At 57.1% G+C, this 18394-nt stretch overlaps 1 protein-coding gene across 2 annotated transcripts in view; it reads left to right on the forward strand.

The window, feature by feature from the left end:
- The window catches only part of HSPA12B (heat shock protein family A (Hsp70) member 12B), a 233325-nt gene that overhangs the window by 184406 nt on the left and 30525 nt on the right, over nt 1–18394 (forward strand). For both annotated transcript variants that reach the window (XM_083156289.1, XM_083157094.1), the window contains one exon: nt 14914–15018. In XM_083156289.1, coding sequence (XP_083012415.1) covers nt 14914–15018 — 105 coding nt within the window. The remainder of the gene's footprint in view (nt 1–14913; nt 15019–18394) is intronic.

Genomic DNA, 18394 nt, shown 5'->3' on the forward strand with positions numbered 1-18394 from the left:
GTATGGTGGGGGTGGCAGACAGAATGCAGAGGGGGTATGGTGGGGGAGGCAGACAGAATGCAGAGGGGTATGGTGGGGGAGGCAGACAGAATACAGAGGGGTATGATGGGGGAGGCAGACAGAATGCAGAGGGGTATGATGGGTGAGGCAGGCAGAATGCAGAGGGGTATGGTGGGGGTGGCAGACAGAATGCAGAGGGGTATGATGGGGGAGGCAGACAGAACACAGAGGGGTATGGTGGGAAGGCAGAGAGAATGCAGAGGGGTATGGTGGGGAGGCAGTGAGAATGCAGGGGGGTATGGTGGGGAGGCAGAGAGAGTGCAGGGGGCATGGTAGGGGAGGGAGGAAGAAGGCAGAGCAGTATGGTGGAAGAGGGAGGCAGAATGCAGAGGGGTATGGTGGGGAGGCAGAGAGAATGCAAAGGGGTATGGTGGGAAGGCAGAGAGAAGGCAGAGAGGTGTGGTGGGAAGGCAGAGAGAATGCAGAGAGGTATGGTGGGAAGGCAGAGAGAATGCAGAGGGGTATGGTGGGGAGGCAGAGAGAATGCAGAGGGGTATGATGGGGGGGGGGCAGACAGAATGCAGAGGGGTATGGTGGGGGAGGCAGAGAGAGTGCAGAGGGGTATGGTGGGGGAGGCAGGCAGAATGCAGAGGGGTATGGTGGGGGTGGCAGACAGAATGCAGAGGGGTATGATGGGGGAGGCAGGCAGAATGCAGAGGGGTATGGTGAGGGAGGCAGACAGAATGCAGAGGGGTATGGTGGGGGAGGCAGACAGAATGCAGAGGGGTATGGTGGGGGTGGCAGACAGAAAGCAGAGGGTATGGTGGGGGAGGCAGACAGAATGCAGAGGGGTATGGTGGGGGAGGCAGACAGAATGCAGAGGGGTATGGTGGGGGAGGCAGACAGAATACAGAGGGGTATGATGGGGGAGGCAGACAGAATGCAGAGGGGTATGGTGGGGGAGGCAGACAGAATGCAGAGGGGTATGGTGGGGGAGGCAGACAGAATGCAGAGGGGTATGGTGGGGGTGGCAGACAGAATGCAGAGGGGTATGATGGGGGAGGCAGACAGAATACAGAGGGGTATGATGGGGGAGGCAGACAGAATGCAGAGGGGTATGATGGGGGAGGCAGGCAGAATGCAGAGGGGTATGGTGGGGGTGGCAGACAGAATGCAGTGGGGTATGATGGGGGAGGCAGCAGAATGCAGAGGGGTATGGTGGGGGTGGCAGACAGAATGCAGAGGGGTATGGTGGGGGTGGCAGACAGAATGCAGAGGGGTATGGTGGGGGAGGCAGCAGAATTCGGAGGGGTATGGTGGGGAGGCAGACAGAATGCAGAGGGGTATGGTGAGGGAGGCAGGCAGAATGCAGAGGGGTATGGTGGGGGTGGCAGACAGAATGCAGAGGGGTATGGTGGGGGAGGCAGACAGAATGCAGAGGGGTATGGTGGGGGAGGCAGACAGAATACAGAGGGGTATGATGGGGGAGGCAGACAGAATACAGAGGGATATGATGGGGGAGGCAGGCAGAATGCAGAGAGGTATGATGGGGGTGGCAGACAGAACACAGAGGGGTATGGTGGGGAGGCAGCAGAATTCGGAGGGGTATGGTGGGGGAGGCAGACAGAATACAGAGGGGTATGATGAGGAAACAGCATGTAGATGGGGATGGGATTAAGGAGTACAGTATTATGTGGGGGGGGGGATAATGTTCGGACTGGTTTATAAGAGTGTTGTTGGTGTGTGCTCGCAGATTGTGTATACTGGGACAATGATCATTACACCACACTGCTCTATATATATACATTGTACGCAGCAGGGCCAGCCGGAGAACTCAGGTTGGTATCACCGGTGCCCGCACATCAGCAGCGTTGGCCCCATGGTAATTCTGCCCCAGTCTAACATATAATAGCAGGTCTGAGGGTTCCATAAATACACAAGACCACATTGCCCTGTGCACCCAAACACACCCGCCAGCCTCTGCTGCACCCTCTGACCTGTGTTATACGCACATTGCCCCCAATATGGTGCCCGTTTAGTGCCACCCTTCCCCCCTACACACACACCGCCAGCCTCTGCATCACCTCCTGTCCTGCATTACACACACATTGCCCCCCCCCCCCCCCCCCCCGATGGAGCCTGTTCAGTGCCACCCTTCCCCCCTACACACACACCGCCAGCCTCTGCATCACCTCCTGTCCTGCATTACACACACATTCCCCCCCCCCCCCCCCCGATGGAGCCTGTTCAGTGCCACCCTTCCCCCCTACACACACACCGCCAGCCTCTGCATCACCTCCTGACCTGCATTACACACACATTGCCCCCCCCGATGGAGCCTGTTCAGTGCCACCCTTCCCCCCTACACACATACCGCCAGCCTCTGCATCACCTCCTGTCCTGCATTACAGCCACACATTGCCCCCCCCCCCCCCCCCCGATGGAGCCTGTTCAGTGCCACACTTCCCCCTACACACACCGCCAGCCTCTGCATCACCTCCTGTCCTGCATTACACACACATTGCCCCCCCCCCCCCCCCCCCGATGGAGCCTGTTCAGTGCCACCCTTCCCCCCTACACACACACCGCCAGCCTCTGCATCACCTCCTGTCCTGCATTACACACACATTCCCCCCCCCCCCCCCGATGGAGCCTGTTCAGTGCCACCCTTCCCCCTACACACACACCGCCAGCCTCTGCATCACCTCCTGACCTGCATTACACACACATTGCCCCCCCCGATGGAGCCTGTTCAGTGCCACCCTTCCCCCCTACACACATACCGCCAGCCTCTGCATCACCTCCTGTCCTGCATTACAGCCACACATTGCCCCCCCCCCCCCCCCCCCGATGGAGCCTGTTCAGTGCCACACTTCCCCCTACACACACCGCCAGCCTCTGCATCACCTCCTGTCCTGCATTACACACACATTGCCCCCCCCCCCCGATGGAGCCTGTTCAGTGCCACCCTTCCCCCCTACACACACACCGCCAGCCTCTGCATCACCTCCTGACCTGCATTACACACACATTGCCCCCCCCCCCGATGGAGCCTGTTCAGTGCCACCCTTCCCCGTACACACACACCGCCAGCCTCTGCATCACCTCTCCTGTCCTGCATTACACACACATTGCCCTCCCCCCCCCCCCCCCCCGATGGAGCCTGTTCAGTGCCACCCTTCCCCCTACACACACACCGCCAGCCTTTTGCATCACCTCCTGTCCTGCATTACACACACATTGCCCCCCCCCCCCGATGGAGCCTGTTCAGTGCCACCCTTCCCCCCCCTACACACACACCGCCAGTCTCTGCATCACCTCCTGTCCTGCATTACACACACATTGCGCCCCCCCCCCCGATGGAGCCTGTTCAGTGCCACCCTTCCCCCCTACACACACACCGCCAGCCTTTTGCATCACCTCCTGTCCTGCATTACACACACATTGCCCCCCCCCCGATGGAGCCTGTTCAGTGCCACCCTTCCCCCCTACACACACACCGCCAGCCTCTGCATCACCTCCTGTCCTGCATTACACACACATTGCCCTCCCCCCCCCCCCCCCCCCGATGGAGCCTGTTCAGTGCCACCCTTCCCCCTACACACACACCGCCAGCCTCTGCATCACCTCCTGTCCTGCATTACACACACATTGCCCCCCCCCCCCGATGGAGCCTGTTCAGTGCCACCCTTCCCCCCTACACACACACCGCCAGCCTCTGCATCACCTCCTTGCCTGCATTACACACACATTGCCCCCCCCCCCCCCGATGGAGCCTGTTCAGTGCCACCCTTCCCCCTACACACACACCGCCAGCCTCTGCATCACCTCCTGACCTGCATTACACACACATTGCCCCCCCCCCCCCCCCCCGATGGAGCCTGTTCAGTGCCACCCTTCCCCGTACACACACACCGCCAGCCTCTGCATCACCTCCTGTCCTGCATTACACACACATTGCCCCCCCCCCCCCGATGGAGCCTGTTCAGTGCCACCCTTCCCCCCTACACACACACCGCCAGCCTCTGCATCACCTCCTGACCTGCATTACACACACATTGCCCCCCCCCCCGATGGAGCCTGTTCAGTGCCACCCTTCCCCGTACACACACACCGCCAGCCTCTGCATCACCTCCTTGCCTGCATTACACACACATTGCCCCCCCCACCCGATGGAGCCTGTTCAGTGCCACCCTTCCCCCCTACACACACACCGCCAGCCTCTGCATCACCTCCTGTCCTGCATTACACACACATTGCCCCCCCCCCCCCCGATGGAGCCTGTTCAGTGCCACCCTTCCCCCCTACACACACCGCCAGCCTCTGCATCACCTCCTGACCTGTATTACACACACATTGCCCCCCCCCCCCCACGATGGAGCCTGTTCAGTGCCACCCTTCCCCCTACACACACACCGCCAGCCTCTGCATCACCTCCTGTCCTGCATTACACACACATTGCCCCCCCCCCCCCCCCCCCCCCCGATGGAGCCTGTTCAGTGCCACCCTTCCCCCCTACACACACCGCCAGCCTCTGCATCACCTCCTGTCCTGCATTACACACACATTGCCCCCCCCCCCCCGATGGAGCCTGTTCAGTGCCACCCTTCCCCCTACACACACACCGCCAGCCTCTGCATCACCTCCTGTCCTGCATTACACACACATTGCCGCCCCCCCCCCCCCCCGATGGAGCCTGTTCAGTGCCACCCTTCCCCCCTACACACACCGCCAGCCTCTGCATCACCTCCTGTCCTGCATTACACACACATTGCCCCCCCCCCCCCCCCCGATGGAGCCTGTTCAGTGCCACCCTTCCCCCCTACACACACCGCCAGCCTCTGCATCACCTCCTGTCCTGCATTACACACACATTGCCCGCCCCCGATGGAGCCTGTTCAGTGCCACCCTTCCCCCCTACACACACACCGCCAGCCTCTGCATCACCTCCTGACCTGCATTACACACACATTGCCCCCCCCCCCCCGATGGAGCCTGTTCAGTGCCACCCTTTCCCCCTACACACACACCGCCAGCCTCTGCATCACCTCCTGTCCTGCATTACACACACATTGCCCCCCCCCCCCGATGAAGCCTGTTCAGTGCCACCCTTCCCCCTACACACACACCGCCAGCCTCTGCATCACCTCCTGACCTGCATTGCACACACATTGCCCCCCCCCCCGATGGAGCCTGTTCAGTGCCACCCTTCCCCCTACACACACACCGCCAGCCTCTGCATCACCTTCTGTCCTGCATTACACACACATTGCCCCCCCCCCCCCCGATGGAGCCTGTTCAGTGCCACCCTTCCCCCTACACACACACCGCCAGCCTCTGCATCACCTCCTGACCTGCATTACACACACATTGCCCCCCCCCCCACCCCCTGATGGAGCCTGTTCAGTGACACCCTTCCCCCCCACACACACACCGCCAGCCTCTGCATCACCTCCTGACCTGCATTACACACACATTGCCCCCCCCCCCCGATGGAGCCTGTTCAGTGCCACCCTTCCCCCTACACACACACCGCCAGCCTCTGCATCACCTCCTGTCCTGCATTACACACACATTGCCCCCCCCCCCCCCCCCCCCCCCGATGGAGCCTGTTCATTGCCACCCTTCCCCCTACACACACACCGCCAGCCTCTGCATCACCTCCTGTCCTGCATTACACACACATTGCCCCCCCCCCCCCCGATGGAGCCTGTTCAGTCCCACCCTTCCCCCTACACACACACACCGCCAGCCTCTGCATCACCTCCTGTCCTGCATTACACACACATTGCCCCCCCCCGATTCGATGGAGCCAGTGCCACCCTTCCCCCTACACACACACACAAGCCTCTGCATCACCTCCTGTCCTGCATTACACACACATTGCCCCCCCCCCCCCCCGATGGAGCCTGTCAGTGCCACCCTTCCTCCTACACACACAGCCGCCAGCCTCTGCATCACCTTCCTGTCCTGCATTACACACACATTGCCCCACCCCCCCGATGTGCCTGTTCAGTGCCTCCACCCTTCCCCCCTACACACACACCGCCAGCCTCTGCATCACCTCCTGTCCTGCATTACACACACATTGCCCCCCCCCCCCCGATGGAGCCTGTTCAGTGCCACCCTTCCCCCCACACACACCGCCAGCCTCTGCATCACCTCCTGTCCTGCGTTACACACACATTGCCCCCCCCCCCCCCCGATGGAGCCTGTTCAGTGCCACCCTTCCCCCCTACACACACACCGCCAGCCTCTGCATCACCTCCTGTCCTGCATTACACACACATTGCCCCCCCCCCCCCGATGGAGCCTGTTCAGTGCCACCCTTCCCCCTACACACACACCGCCAGCTTCTGCATCACCTCCTGATCTGCATTACACACACATTGCCCCCCCCCCCCCCCCGATGGAGCCTGTTCAGTGCCACCCTTCCCCCCTACACACACACCGCCAGCCTCTGCATCACCTCCTGTCCTGCATTACACACACATTGCCCCCCCCCCCCCGATGGAGCCTGTTCAGTGCCACCCTTCCCCCTACACACACACCGCCAGCCTCTGCATCACCTCCTGTCCTGCATTACACACACATTGCCCCCCCCCCCCCGATGGAGCCTGTTCAGTGCCACCCTTCCCCCCTACACACACACCGCCAGCCTCTGCATCACCTCCTGACCTGCATTACACACACATTGCCCCCCCCCCGATGGAGCCTGTTCAGTGCCACCCTTCCCCCTACACACACACCGCCAGCCTCTGCATCACCTCCTGACCTGCATTACACACACATTGCCCCCCCCCCCCCGATGGAGCCTGTTCAGTGCCACCCTTCCCCCTACACACACACCGTCAGCCTCTGCATCACCTCCTGTCCTGCATTACACACACATTGCCCCCCCCCCCCCCGATGGAGCCTGTTCAGTGCCACCCTTCCCCCTACACACACACCGCCAGCCTCTGCATCACCTCCTGTCCTGCATTACACACACATTGCCCCCCCCCCCCGATGGAGCCTGTTCAGTGCCACCCTTCCCCCCTACACACACACCGCCAGCCTCTGCATCACCTCCTGACCTGCATTACACACACATTGCCCCCCCCCCGATGGAGCCTGTTCAGTGCCACCCTTCCCCCTACACACACACCGCCAGCCTCTGCATCACCTCCTGACCTGCATTACACACACATTGCCCCCCCCCCCCCGATGGAGCCTGTTCAGTGCCACCCTTCCCCCTACACACACACCGTCAGCCTCTGCATCACCTCCTGTCCTGCATTACACACACATTGCCCCCCCCGATGGAGCCTGTTCAGTGCCACCCTTCCCCCTACACACACCGCCAGCCTCTGCATCACCTCCTGTCCTGCATTACACACACATTGCCCCCCCCCCCCGATGGAGCCTGTTCAGTGCCACCCTTCCCCCCCATACACACACCGCCAGCCTCTGCATCACCTCCTGACCTGCATTACACACACATTGCCCCCCCCCGATGGAGCCTGTTCAGTGCCACCCTTCCCCCCTACACACCGCCAGCCTCTGCATCACCTCCTGTCCTGCATTACATACACATTGCCCCCCCCCCCCGATGGAGCCTGTTCAGTGCCACCCTTCCCCCCTACACACCGCCAGCCTCTGCATCACCTCCTGTCCTGCATTACACACACATTGCCCCCCCCCCCCCCCGATGGAGCCTGTTCAGTGCCACCCTTCCCCCCTACACACACCGCCAGCCTCTGCATCACCTCCGGACCTGCATTACACACACATTGCCCCCCCCCCCCCCGATGGAGCCTGTTCAGTGCCACCCTTCCCCCCTACACACACACCGCCAGCCTCTGCATCACCTCCTGTCCTGCATTACACACACATTGCCCCCCCCCCCCCCGATGGAGCCTGTTCAGTGCCACCCTTCCCCCCCACACACACACCGCCAGCCTCTGCATCACCTCCTGTCCTGCATTACACACACATTGCCCCCCCTCCCTCCCGATGGAGCCTGTTCAGTGCCACCCTTCCCCCTACACACACACCGCCAGCCTCTGCATCACCTCCTGTCCTGCATTACACACACATTGCCCCCCCCCCCCCGATGGAGCCTGTTCAGTGCCACCCTTCCCCCCCACACACACACCGCCAGCCTCTGCATCACCTCCTGTCCTGCATTACACACACATTGCCCCCCCCCTCCCGATGGAGCCTGTTCAGTGCCACCCTTCCCCCTACACACACACCGCCAGCCTCTGCATCACCCCCTGTCCTGCATTACACACACATTGCCCCCCCCCCCCCCCCGATGGAGCCTGTTCAGTGCCACCCTTCCTCCTACACACACACGCCGCCAGCCTCTGCATCACCCCCTGTCCTGCATTACACACACATTGCCCCCCCCCCCCCGATGGAGCCTGTTCAGTGCCACCCTTCCCCCTACACACACACCGCCAGCCTCTGCATCACCTCCTGTCCTGCATTACACACACATTGCCCCCCCCCCCCCCGATGGAGCCTGTTCAGTGCCACCCTTCCCCCTACACACACACCGCCAGCCTCTGCATCACCTCCTGTCCTGCATTACACACACATTGCCCCCCCCCCCCCCCGATGGAGCCTGTTCAGTGCCACCCTTCCCCCCTACACACACACCGCCAGCCTCTGCATCACCTCCTGTCCTGCATTACACACACATTGCCCCCCCCCCCGATGGAGCCTGTTCAGTGCCACCCTTCCCCCCTACACACACACCGCCAGCCTCTGCATCACCTCCTGTCCTGTATTACACACACATTGCCCCCCCCGATGGAGCCTGTTCAGTGCCACCCTTCCCCCTACACACACACCGCCAGCCTCTGCATCACCTCCTGACCTGCATTACACACACATTGCCCCCCCCCCCCCCCGATGGAGCCAGTTCAGTGCCACCCTTCCCCCTACACACACACCGCCAGCCTCTGCATCACTTCCTGTCCTGCATTACACACACATTGCCCCCCCCCGATGGAGCCTGTTCAGTGCCACCCTTCCCCCCTACACACACACCGCCAGCCTCTGCATCACCTCCTGTCCTGCATTACACACACATTGCGCCCCCCCCCCCCCCCCCAATGGAGCCTGTTCAGTGCCACCCTTCCCCCTACACACACACCGCCAGCCTCTGCATCACTTCCTGTCCTGCATTACACACACATTGCCCCCCCCCCCCGATGGAGCCTGTTCAGTGCCACCCTTCCCCCTACACACACACCGCCAGCCTCTGCATCACCTCCTGTCCTGCATTACACACACATTGCCCCCCCCCCCCCCGATGGAGCCTGTTCAGTGCCACCCTTCCCCCTACACACACACCGCCAGCCTCTGCATCACCTCCTGTCCTGCATTACACACACATTGCCCCCCCCCCCCGATGGAGCCTGTTCAGTGCCACCCTCCCCCCCACACACCGCCAGCCTCTGCATCACCTCCTGTCCTGTATTACACACACATTGCCCCCCCCACCCCCCCGATGGAGCCTGTTCAGTGCCACCCTTCCCCCCTACACACACACCGCCAGCCTCTGCATCACCTCCTGTCCTGCATTACACACACATTGCCCCCCCCCCCGATGGAGCCTGTTCAGTGCCACCCTTCCCCCCTACACACACACCGCCAGCCTCTGCATCACCTCCTGACCTGCATTACACACACATTGCCCCCCCCCCCCCCCCCCCTGATGGAGCCAGTTCAGTGCCACCCTTCCCCCTACACACACACCGCCAGCCTCTGCATCACTTCCTGTCCTGCATTACACACACATTGCCCCCCCCCCGATGGAGCCTGTTCAGTGCCACCCTTCCCCCCTTCACACACACCGCCAGCCTCTGCATCACCTCCTGTCCAGCATTACACACACATTGCCCCCCCCCCCGATGAAGCCTGTTCAGTGTCACCCTTCCCCCCCACACACACCGCCAGCCTCTGCATCACCTCCTGTCCTGTATTACACACACATTGCCCCCCCCCCCCCCCCGATGGAGCCTGTTCAGTGCCACCCTTCCCCCCTACACACACACCGCCAGCCTCTGCATCACCTCCTGTCCTGCATTACACACACATTGCCCCCCCCCCCCCCCCGATGGAGCCTGTTCAGTGCCACCCTTTCCCCCTACACACACACAGCCAGCCTCTGCATCACCTCCTGTCCTGCATTACACACACATTGCCCCCCCCCCCCGATGGAGCCTGTTCAGTGCCACCCTTCCCCCCTACACACACACCGCCAGCCTCTGCATCACCTCCTGTCCTGCATTACACACACATTGCCCCCCCCCCCCCCCCGATGGAGCCTGTTCAGTGCCACCCTTCCCCCCCCTACACACACACCGCCAGCCTCTGCATCACCTCCTGTCCTGCATTACACACACATTGCCCCCCCCCTCCCCCGATGGAGCCTGTTCAGTGCCACCCTTCCCCCTACACACACACCGCCAGCCTCTGCATCACCTCCTGTCCTGCATTACACACACATTGCCCCCCCCCCCCCGATGGAGCCTGTTCAGTGCCACCCTTCCCCCCTACACACACACCACCAGCCTCTGCATCACCTCCTGTCCTGCATTACACACACATTGCCCCCCCCCCCCCCCCGATGGAGCCTGTTCAGTGCCACCCTTCCCCCTACACACACACCGCCAGCCTCTGCATCACCTCCTGTCCTGCATTACACACACATTGCCCCCCCCCCCCTGATGGAGCCTGTTCAGTGCCACCCTTCCCCCCTACACACACACCGCCAGCCTCTGCATCACCTCCTGTCCTGCATTACACACACATCCCCCCCCCCCCCCGATGAAGCCTGTTCAGTGCCACCCTTCCCCCCTACACACACACCGCCAGCCTCTGCATCACCTCCTGTCCTGCATTACACACACATTGCCCCCCCCTCCCCCCCCGATGGAGCCTGTTCAGTGCCACCCTTCCCCCCTACACACACACCGCCAGCCTCTGCATCACCTCCTGACCTGCATTGCACACACATTGCCCCCCCCCCCCCCGATGGAGCCTGTTCAGTGCCACCCTTCCCCCCTACACACACACCGCCAGCCTCTGCATCACCTCCTGACCTGCATTACACACACATTGCCCCCCCCCCCCGATGGAGCCTGTTCAGTGCCACCCTTCCCCCCTACACACACCGCCAGCCTCTGCATCACCTCCTGTCCTGCATTACACACACATTGCCCCCCCCCCCCCCGATGGAGCCTGTTCAGTGCCACCCTTCCCCCCTACACACACACCGCCAGCCTCTGCATCACCCGCATACTTACAGCCAGCAGCTATTTGTGTCATCCTGTATAATGTGCTGTATAACACCGTATTTATGACACACGTGTGTATTACCATGATGAGGTCAGTGCCGGATCAGTGGGAGGAACAGGATACTGTGCAATGTGTCTTGGACAGCGAACTAAAAATAAAATATTATGTTTCCTGTGAGAGGAGTCCAGGCATCCTCTAGGCCTTATACAGCCAATTAATGAGGGGCGAGGTAACGAGAGGGCCAGGGGCCCCCAGGAAATGCCCCTACACGGGAGACCTGGTTCTGGGCTGCTCTCATTACAGTATAAAGACAAGGCCTGGGATGTGGGTGTCTGACAGGCAATGTGTACGTCAAAGGCAATATGTCGATACATGGTCAGAATTGGCAAAACTTTGACATTGACATAAGATTGACATGGAAAGTTTATGTCATCCTTATCATGGGTCGACCGTTTCCATGTCAACATTTTTCTTGTATACACCTTCTAGCAATGTTGACCTTGTACACGTCAATTGGGGTAAATTTAATCCAACATGCAGTGAACAGCGGCAGGAAGGAGCTCCTTGACCTATTCAATTCAGCGGCAGGAAGGAGCTCCTGGAGCTATTCATTTCTGTGGCAGGAAGGAGCTCCCGGAGCTATTCAATTCAGCGGCAGGAAGGAGTTCCCGGAGCTATTCAATTCAGCGGCAGGAAGGAGCTCTCAGAGCTATTCAATTCAGCGGCAGGAAGGAGCTCTCAGAGCTATTCAATTCAGCGGCAGGAAGGAGCTCTCGGAGCTATTCAATTCAGCGGCAGGAAGGAGCTCCCGGAGCTATTCAATTCAGCGGCAGGAAGGAGCTCCCGGAGCTATTCAATTCAGCGGCAGGAAGGAGCTCCCGGAGCTATTCAATTCAGAGGCAGGAAGGAGCTCCCGGAGCTATTCAATTCAGTGGCAGTAGGGAGCTCCCGGAGCTATTCAATTCAGAGGCAGGAAGGAGCTCCTGGAGCTATTCATTTCTGTGGCAGGAAGGAGCTCCCGGAGCTATTCAATTCTGTGGCAGGAAGGAGCTCCCGGAGCTATTCAATTCAGTGGCAGTAGGGAGCTCCCGGAGCTATTCAATTCAGAGGCAGGAAGGAGCTCCCGGAGCTATTTATTTCTGTGGCAGGAAGGAGCTCCCGGAACTATTCAATTCAGCAGCAGGAAGGAGCTCCCGGAGCTATTCAATTCAGCGGCAGGAAGGAGCTCTCAGAGCTATTCAATTCAGCGGCAGGAAGGAGCTCCCGGAGCTATTCAATTCAGTGGCAGGAAGGAGCTCCCAGAGCTATTCAATTCAGAGGCAGGAAGGAGCTCCTGGAGCTATTCAATTGAGAGGCAGGAAGGAGCTCCCGGAGCTATTCAATTCAGAGGCAGGAAGGAGCTCCCGGAGCTATTCAATTCAGAGGCAGGAAGGAGCTCCCGGAGCTATTCATTTCTGTGGCAGTAGGGAGCTCCCGAAGCTATTCATTTCTGTGGCAGGAAGGAGCTCCCGGAGCTATTCAATTCTGTGGCAGGAAGGAGCTCCCGGAGCTATTCAACTCAGAGGCAGGAAGGAGCTCCCAGAGCTATTCATTTCTGTGGCAGGAAGGAGCTCCCGGAGCTATTCAATTCTGTGGCAGGAAGGAGCTCCCGGAGATATTCATTTCTGTGGCAGGAAGGAGCTCCCGGAGCTATTCAATTCAGAGGCAGGAAGGAGCTCCCGGAGCTATTCATTTCTGTGGCAGTAGGGAGCTCCCGAAGCTATTCATTTCTGTGGCAGGAAGGAGCTCCCGGAGCTATTCAATTCTGTGGCAGGAAGGAGCTCCCGGAGCTATTCAATTCAGAGGCAGGAAGGAGCTCCCAGAGCTATTCATTTCTGTGGCAGTAGGGAGCTCCCAGAGCTATTCAATTCTGTGGCAGGAAGGAGCTCCCGGAGCTATTCAATTCTGTGGCAGGAAGGAGCTCCCGGAGCTATTCAATTCAGAGGCAGAAAGGAGCTCCCAGAGCTATTCATTTCTGTGGCAGGAAGGAGCTCCCGGAGCTATTCAATTCTGTGGCAGGAAGGAGCTCCCGGAGATATTCATTTCTGTGGCAGGAAGGAGCTCCCGGAGCTATTCATTTCTGTGGCAGGAAGGAGCTCCCGGAGCTATTCATTTCTGTGGCAGGAAGGAGCTCCCGGAGCTATTCATTTCTGTGGCAGGAAGGAGCTCCCGGAGCTATTCATTTCTGTGGCAGGAAGGAGCTCCCGGAACTATTCAATTCAGCGGCAGGAAGGAGCTCCCGGAGCTATTCAATTCAGCGGCAGGAAGGAGCTCTCAGAGCTATTCAATTCAGCGGCAGGAAGGAGCTCCCGGAGCTATTCAATTCAGTGGCAGGAAGGAGCTCCCAGAGCTATTCAATTCAGAGGCAGGAAGGAGCTCCTGGAGCTATTCAATTGAGAGGCAGGAAGGAGCTCCCGGAGCTATTCAATTCAGAGGCAGGAAGGAGCTCCTGGAGCTATTCAATTCAGAGGCAGGAAGGAGCTCCCGGAGCTATTCAATTCAGAGGCAGGAAGGAGCTCCCGGAGCTATTCAATTCAGAGGCAGGAAGGAGCTCCCGGAGCTATTCAATTCTGTGGCAGGAAGGAGCTCCCGGAGCTATTCAATTCAGAGGCAGGAAGGAGCTCCCGGAGCTATTCATTTCTGTGGCAGTAGGGAGCTCCCGAAGCTATTCATTTCTGTGGCAGGAAGGAGCTCCCGGAGCTATTTAATTCTGTGGCAGGAAGGAGCTCCCGGAGCTATTCAATTCAGAGGCAGGAAGGAGCTCCCAGAGCTATTCATTTCTGTGGCAGTAGGGAGCTCCCGGAGCTATTCAATTCTGTGGCAGGAAGGAGCTCCCGGAGCTATTCAATTCTGTGGCAGGAAGGAGCTCCCGGAGCTATTCAATTCAGAGGCAGGAAGGAGCTCCCAGAGCTATTCATTTCTGTGGCAGGAAGGAGCTCCCGGAGCTATTCAATTCTGTGGCAGGAAGGAGCTCCCGGAGATATTCATTTCTGTGGCAGGAAGGAGCTCCCGGAGCTATTCATTTCTGTGGCAGGAAGGAGCTCCCGGAGCTATTCATTTCTGTGGCAGGAAGGAGCTCCCGGAGCTATTCATTTCTGTGGCAGGAAGGAGCTCCCGGAGCTATTCAATTCAGCGTGTTGTTAGGTCGGAGAAAGTCAAGACTTTGCAAGCACCTTAACACTGCCCCGCCAAAGGGAATACCTAGCATTTTCATGGGACGCCCAGCCTGGTGTCCGCCCTCGGCCCTCACTCCCCACAGTAAATAGCGCGGCAAGTAACACAGCCATTTGCTGCCCATGTTTGCACATATGCAGAAATACGCATGCACAACCCCGACCATCAGGCTGGGGCCAAATCTGGGTTGCAAAAAGCGATCCTGAATCAGCCCCTTAATCCGGTTGTTTAGTAGTGAGAAGAGGCATTCTCTGACTAAAGTGCCACTATTTGTCGACAGTCAAACATTCATGTGTGGACATGCATTAGGTCAACATGGTCAAAAGGTCTAAACAAAAGGTGGCACACAAAGATCTGTTCCTGGCATTGTTTCTCACTCACCATCCGGCCATCTCTGTGTTCTAGGGGACCGATACATTGTGGCAGATTGCGGCGGTGGGACGGTGGATCTCACGGTCCATCAGATTGAACAGCCCGAGGGGACCTTGAAAGAACTCTACAAAGCTTCAGGTGAGGCAGCGCAGGGTGAGACATGGGCTTATGGGAGACAGGACCGCCATGGTAAGGTGTCCACCTGTAAATGCAAACAATATTATATATACAAATTAATAAATGCTCAGGGGCCTAGTTATCCACCTCTGATATAAATCCTCTGAGATCAGGGGGATAATGTAATTATGGAATTACATATTATTTACTACATATTGTAACAATAGAGGTGTCCCCAAAGTAAACCCTACACACAACCAGCTACCCATTTCTGTATCTCCCACATGGCACATTTGGCCAAACACATTGATTGGTGACCACACATGAGAAGGCTACCAGAGCATATCACATAGACCATCTCCCTCCCTACGGTACTAAACGCATCGGGAAATACTGTATAACGTGATCACCAAGTATAGCTGGGGGTTGGTGACCACATATGAGAAGGCTACAAGAGCGCATCACACAGACCATCTCCCTCCCTACGGTACTAAACGCATCAGGAAATACTGTATAACGTGATCACCAAGTATAGCTGGGGGTTGGTGACACACATGAGAAGGCTACCAGAGCGTATCACACAGACCATCTCCCTCCATACGGTACTAAACACATCGGGAAATACTGTATAACGTGATCACCAAGTATAGCTGGGGATTGGTGACCACATATGAGAAGGCTACCAGAGCGTATCACATAGACCATCTCCCTCCCTACGGTACTAAACGCATCAGGAAATACTGTATAACGTGATCACCAAGTATAGCTGGGGGTTGGTGACCACACATGAGAAGGCTACCAGAGCATATCACACAGACCATCTCCCTCCCTACAGTACTAAACACATCGGGAAATACTGTATAACGTGATCACCAAGTATAGCTGGGGGTTGGTGACCACATATGAGAAGGCTACCAGAGCGTATCACACAGACCATCTCCCTCCATACGTTACTAAACGCATTGGGAAATGCTGTATAATGTGATCACCAAGTATAGCTGGGGATTGGTGACCACACATGAGAAGGCTACCAGAGCGCATCACATAGACCATCTCCCTCCCTACGGTACTAAACGCATCGGGAAAGACTGTATAATGTGATCACCAAGTATAGCTGGGTATTGGTGACCACACATGAGAAGGCTACCAGAGCGTATCACATAGACCATCTCCATCCATACGTTACTAAACGCATCAGGAAATACTGTATAACGTGATCACCAAGTATAGCTGGGGGTTGGTGACCACACATGAGAAGGCTACCAGAGCATATAACACAGACCATCTCCCTCCCTACAGTACTAAACGCATCGGGAAATACTGTATAACGTGATCACCAAGTATAGCTGGGGGTTGGTGACCACACATGAGAAGGCTACCAGAGCGCATCACACAGACCATCTCCCTCCCTACGGTACTAAACGCATCGGGAAATACTGTATATTGTGATCACCAAGTATAGCTGGGGATCGGTGACACACATGAGAAGGCTACCAGAGCGTATCACACAGACCATCTCCCTCCGTATGGTACTAAACGCATCAGGAAATACTGTATAATGTGATCACCAAGTATAGCTGGAGATTGATGACCACACATGAGAAGGCTACCAGAGCATATGACACAGACCATCTCCCTCCCTACAGTACTAAACGCATCGGGAAATACTGTATAACGTGATCACCAAGTATAGCTGGGGGTTGGTGACCACACATGAGAAGGCTACCAGAGCGTATCACACAGACCATCTCCCTCCGTACGGTACTAAACGCATCGGGAAATACTGTATAACGTGATCACCAAGTATAGCTGGGAATTGGTGACACACATGAGAAGGCTACCAGAGCGTATCACACAGACCCTCTCCCTCCGTACGGTACTAAACGCATCGGGAAATACTGTATAACGTGATCACCAAGTATAGCTGAGGGTTGGTGACCACACATGAGAAGGCTACCAGAGCGTATCACACAGACCATCTCCCTCCCTACGGTACTAAACGCATCGGTAAATACTGTATAACGTGATCACCAAGTATAGCTGGGGATTGGTGACACACATGAGAAGGCTACCAGAGCGTATCACACAGACCATCTCCCTCCATACGGTACTAAACGCATCGGGAAATACTGTATAATGTGATCACCAAGTATATCTGGGGGTTGGTGACCACACATGAGAAGGCTACCAGAGCACATCACACAGACCATCTCCCTCCGTACGGTACTAAACGCATCGGGAAATACTGTATAATGTGATCACCAAGTATAGCTGGGGGTTGGTGACCACACATGAGAAGGCTACCAGAGCGCATCACACAGACCATCTCCCTCCCTACGGTACTAAACGCATCGGGAAATACTGTATATCGTGATCACCAAGTATAGCTGGGGATCGGTGACACACATGAGAAGGCTACCAGAGCGTATCACACAGACCATCTCCCTCCGTATGGTACTAATTGCATCAGGAAATACTGTATAATGTGATCACCAAGTATAGCTGGAGATTGATGACCACACATGAGAAGGCTACCAGAGCATATGACACAGACCATCTCCCTCCCTACAGTACTAAACGCATCGGGAAATACTGTAAAACGTAATCACCAAGTATAGCTGGGGGTTGGTGACCACACATGAGAAGGCTACCAGAGCGTATCACACAGACCATCTCCCTCCCTACGGTACTAAACGCATCGGGAAATACTGTATAACGTGATCACCAAGTATAGCTGGGGATTGGTGACACACATGAGAAGGCTACCAGAGCGTATCACACAGACCATCTCCTTCCGTATGGTACTAATTGCATCAGGAAATACTGTATAATGTGATCACCAAGTATAGCTGGAGATTGATGACCACACATGAGAAGGCTACCAGAGCGTATCACACAGACCATCTCCCTCCCTACGGTACTAAACACAGCAGTGTGCGACTATAACGTGAACAGTTAGAGCACTATCGCCTTCCTCTATCGGTATTTTCCTTGTGACTATGAATGTAATTTCGTTGTGTTGACAATTCGTTGTTTTTACAATGACAATAAATTATCTTATCTTATAAATTATCTTATCTTAAACGCATCGGGAAATACTGTATAACGTGATCACCAAGTATAGCTGGGGGTTGGTGACCACACATGAGAAGGCTACCAGAGCGTATCACACAGACCATCTCCCTCCGTATGGTACTAAACGCATCAGGAAATACTGTATAATGTGATCACCAAGTATAGCTGGAGATTGATGACCACAAATGAGAAGGCTACCAGAGCATATGACACAGACCATCTCCCTCCCTACGGTACTAAACGCATCGGGAAATACTGTATAACGTGATCACCAAGTATAGCTGGGGATTGGTGACACACATGAGAAGGCTACCAGAGCGTA

Source organism: Crinia signifera, chromosome 1 (genome assembly GCF_055691185.1).
Source record: "Crinia signifera chromosome 1, ASM5569118v1, whole genome shotgun sequence".
Taxonomy (NCBI): Eukaryota; Metazoa; Chordata; class Amphibia; order Anura; family Myobatrachidae; genus Crinia; species Crinia signifera.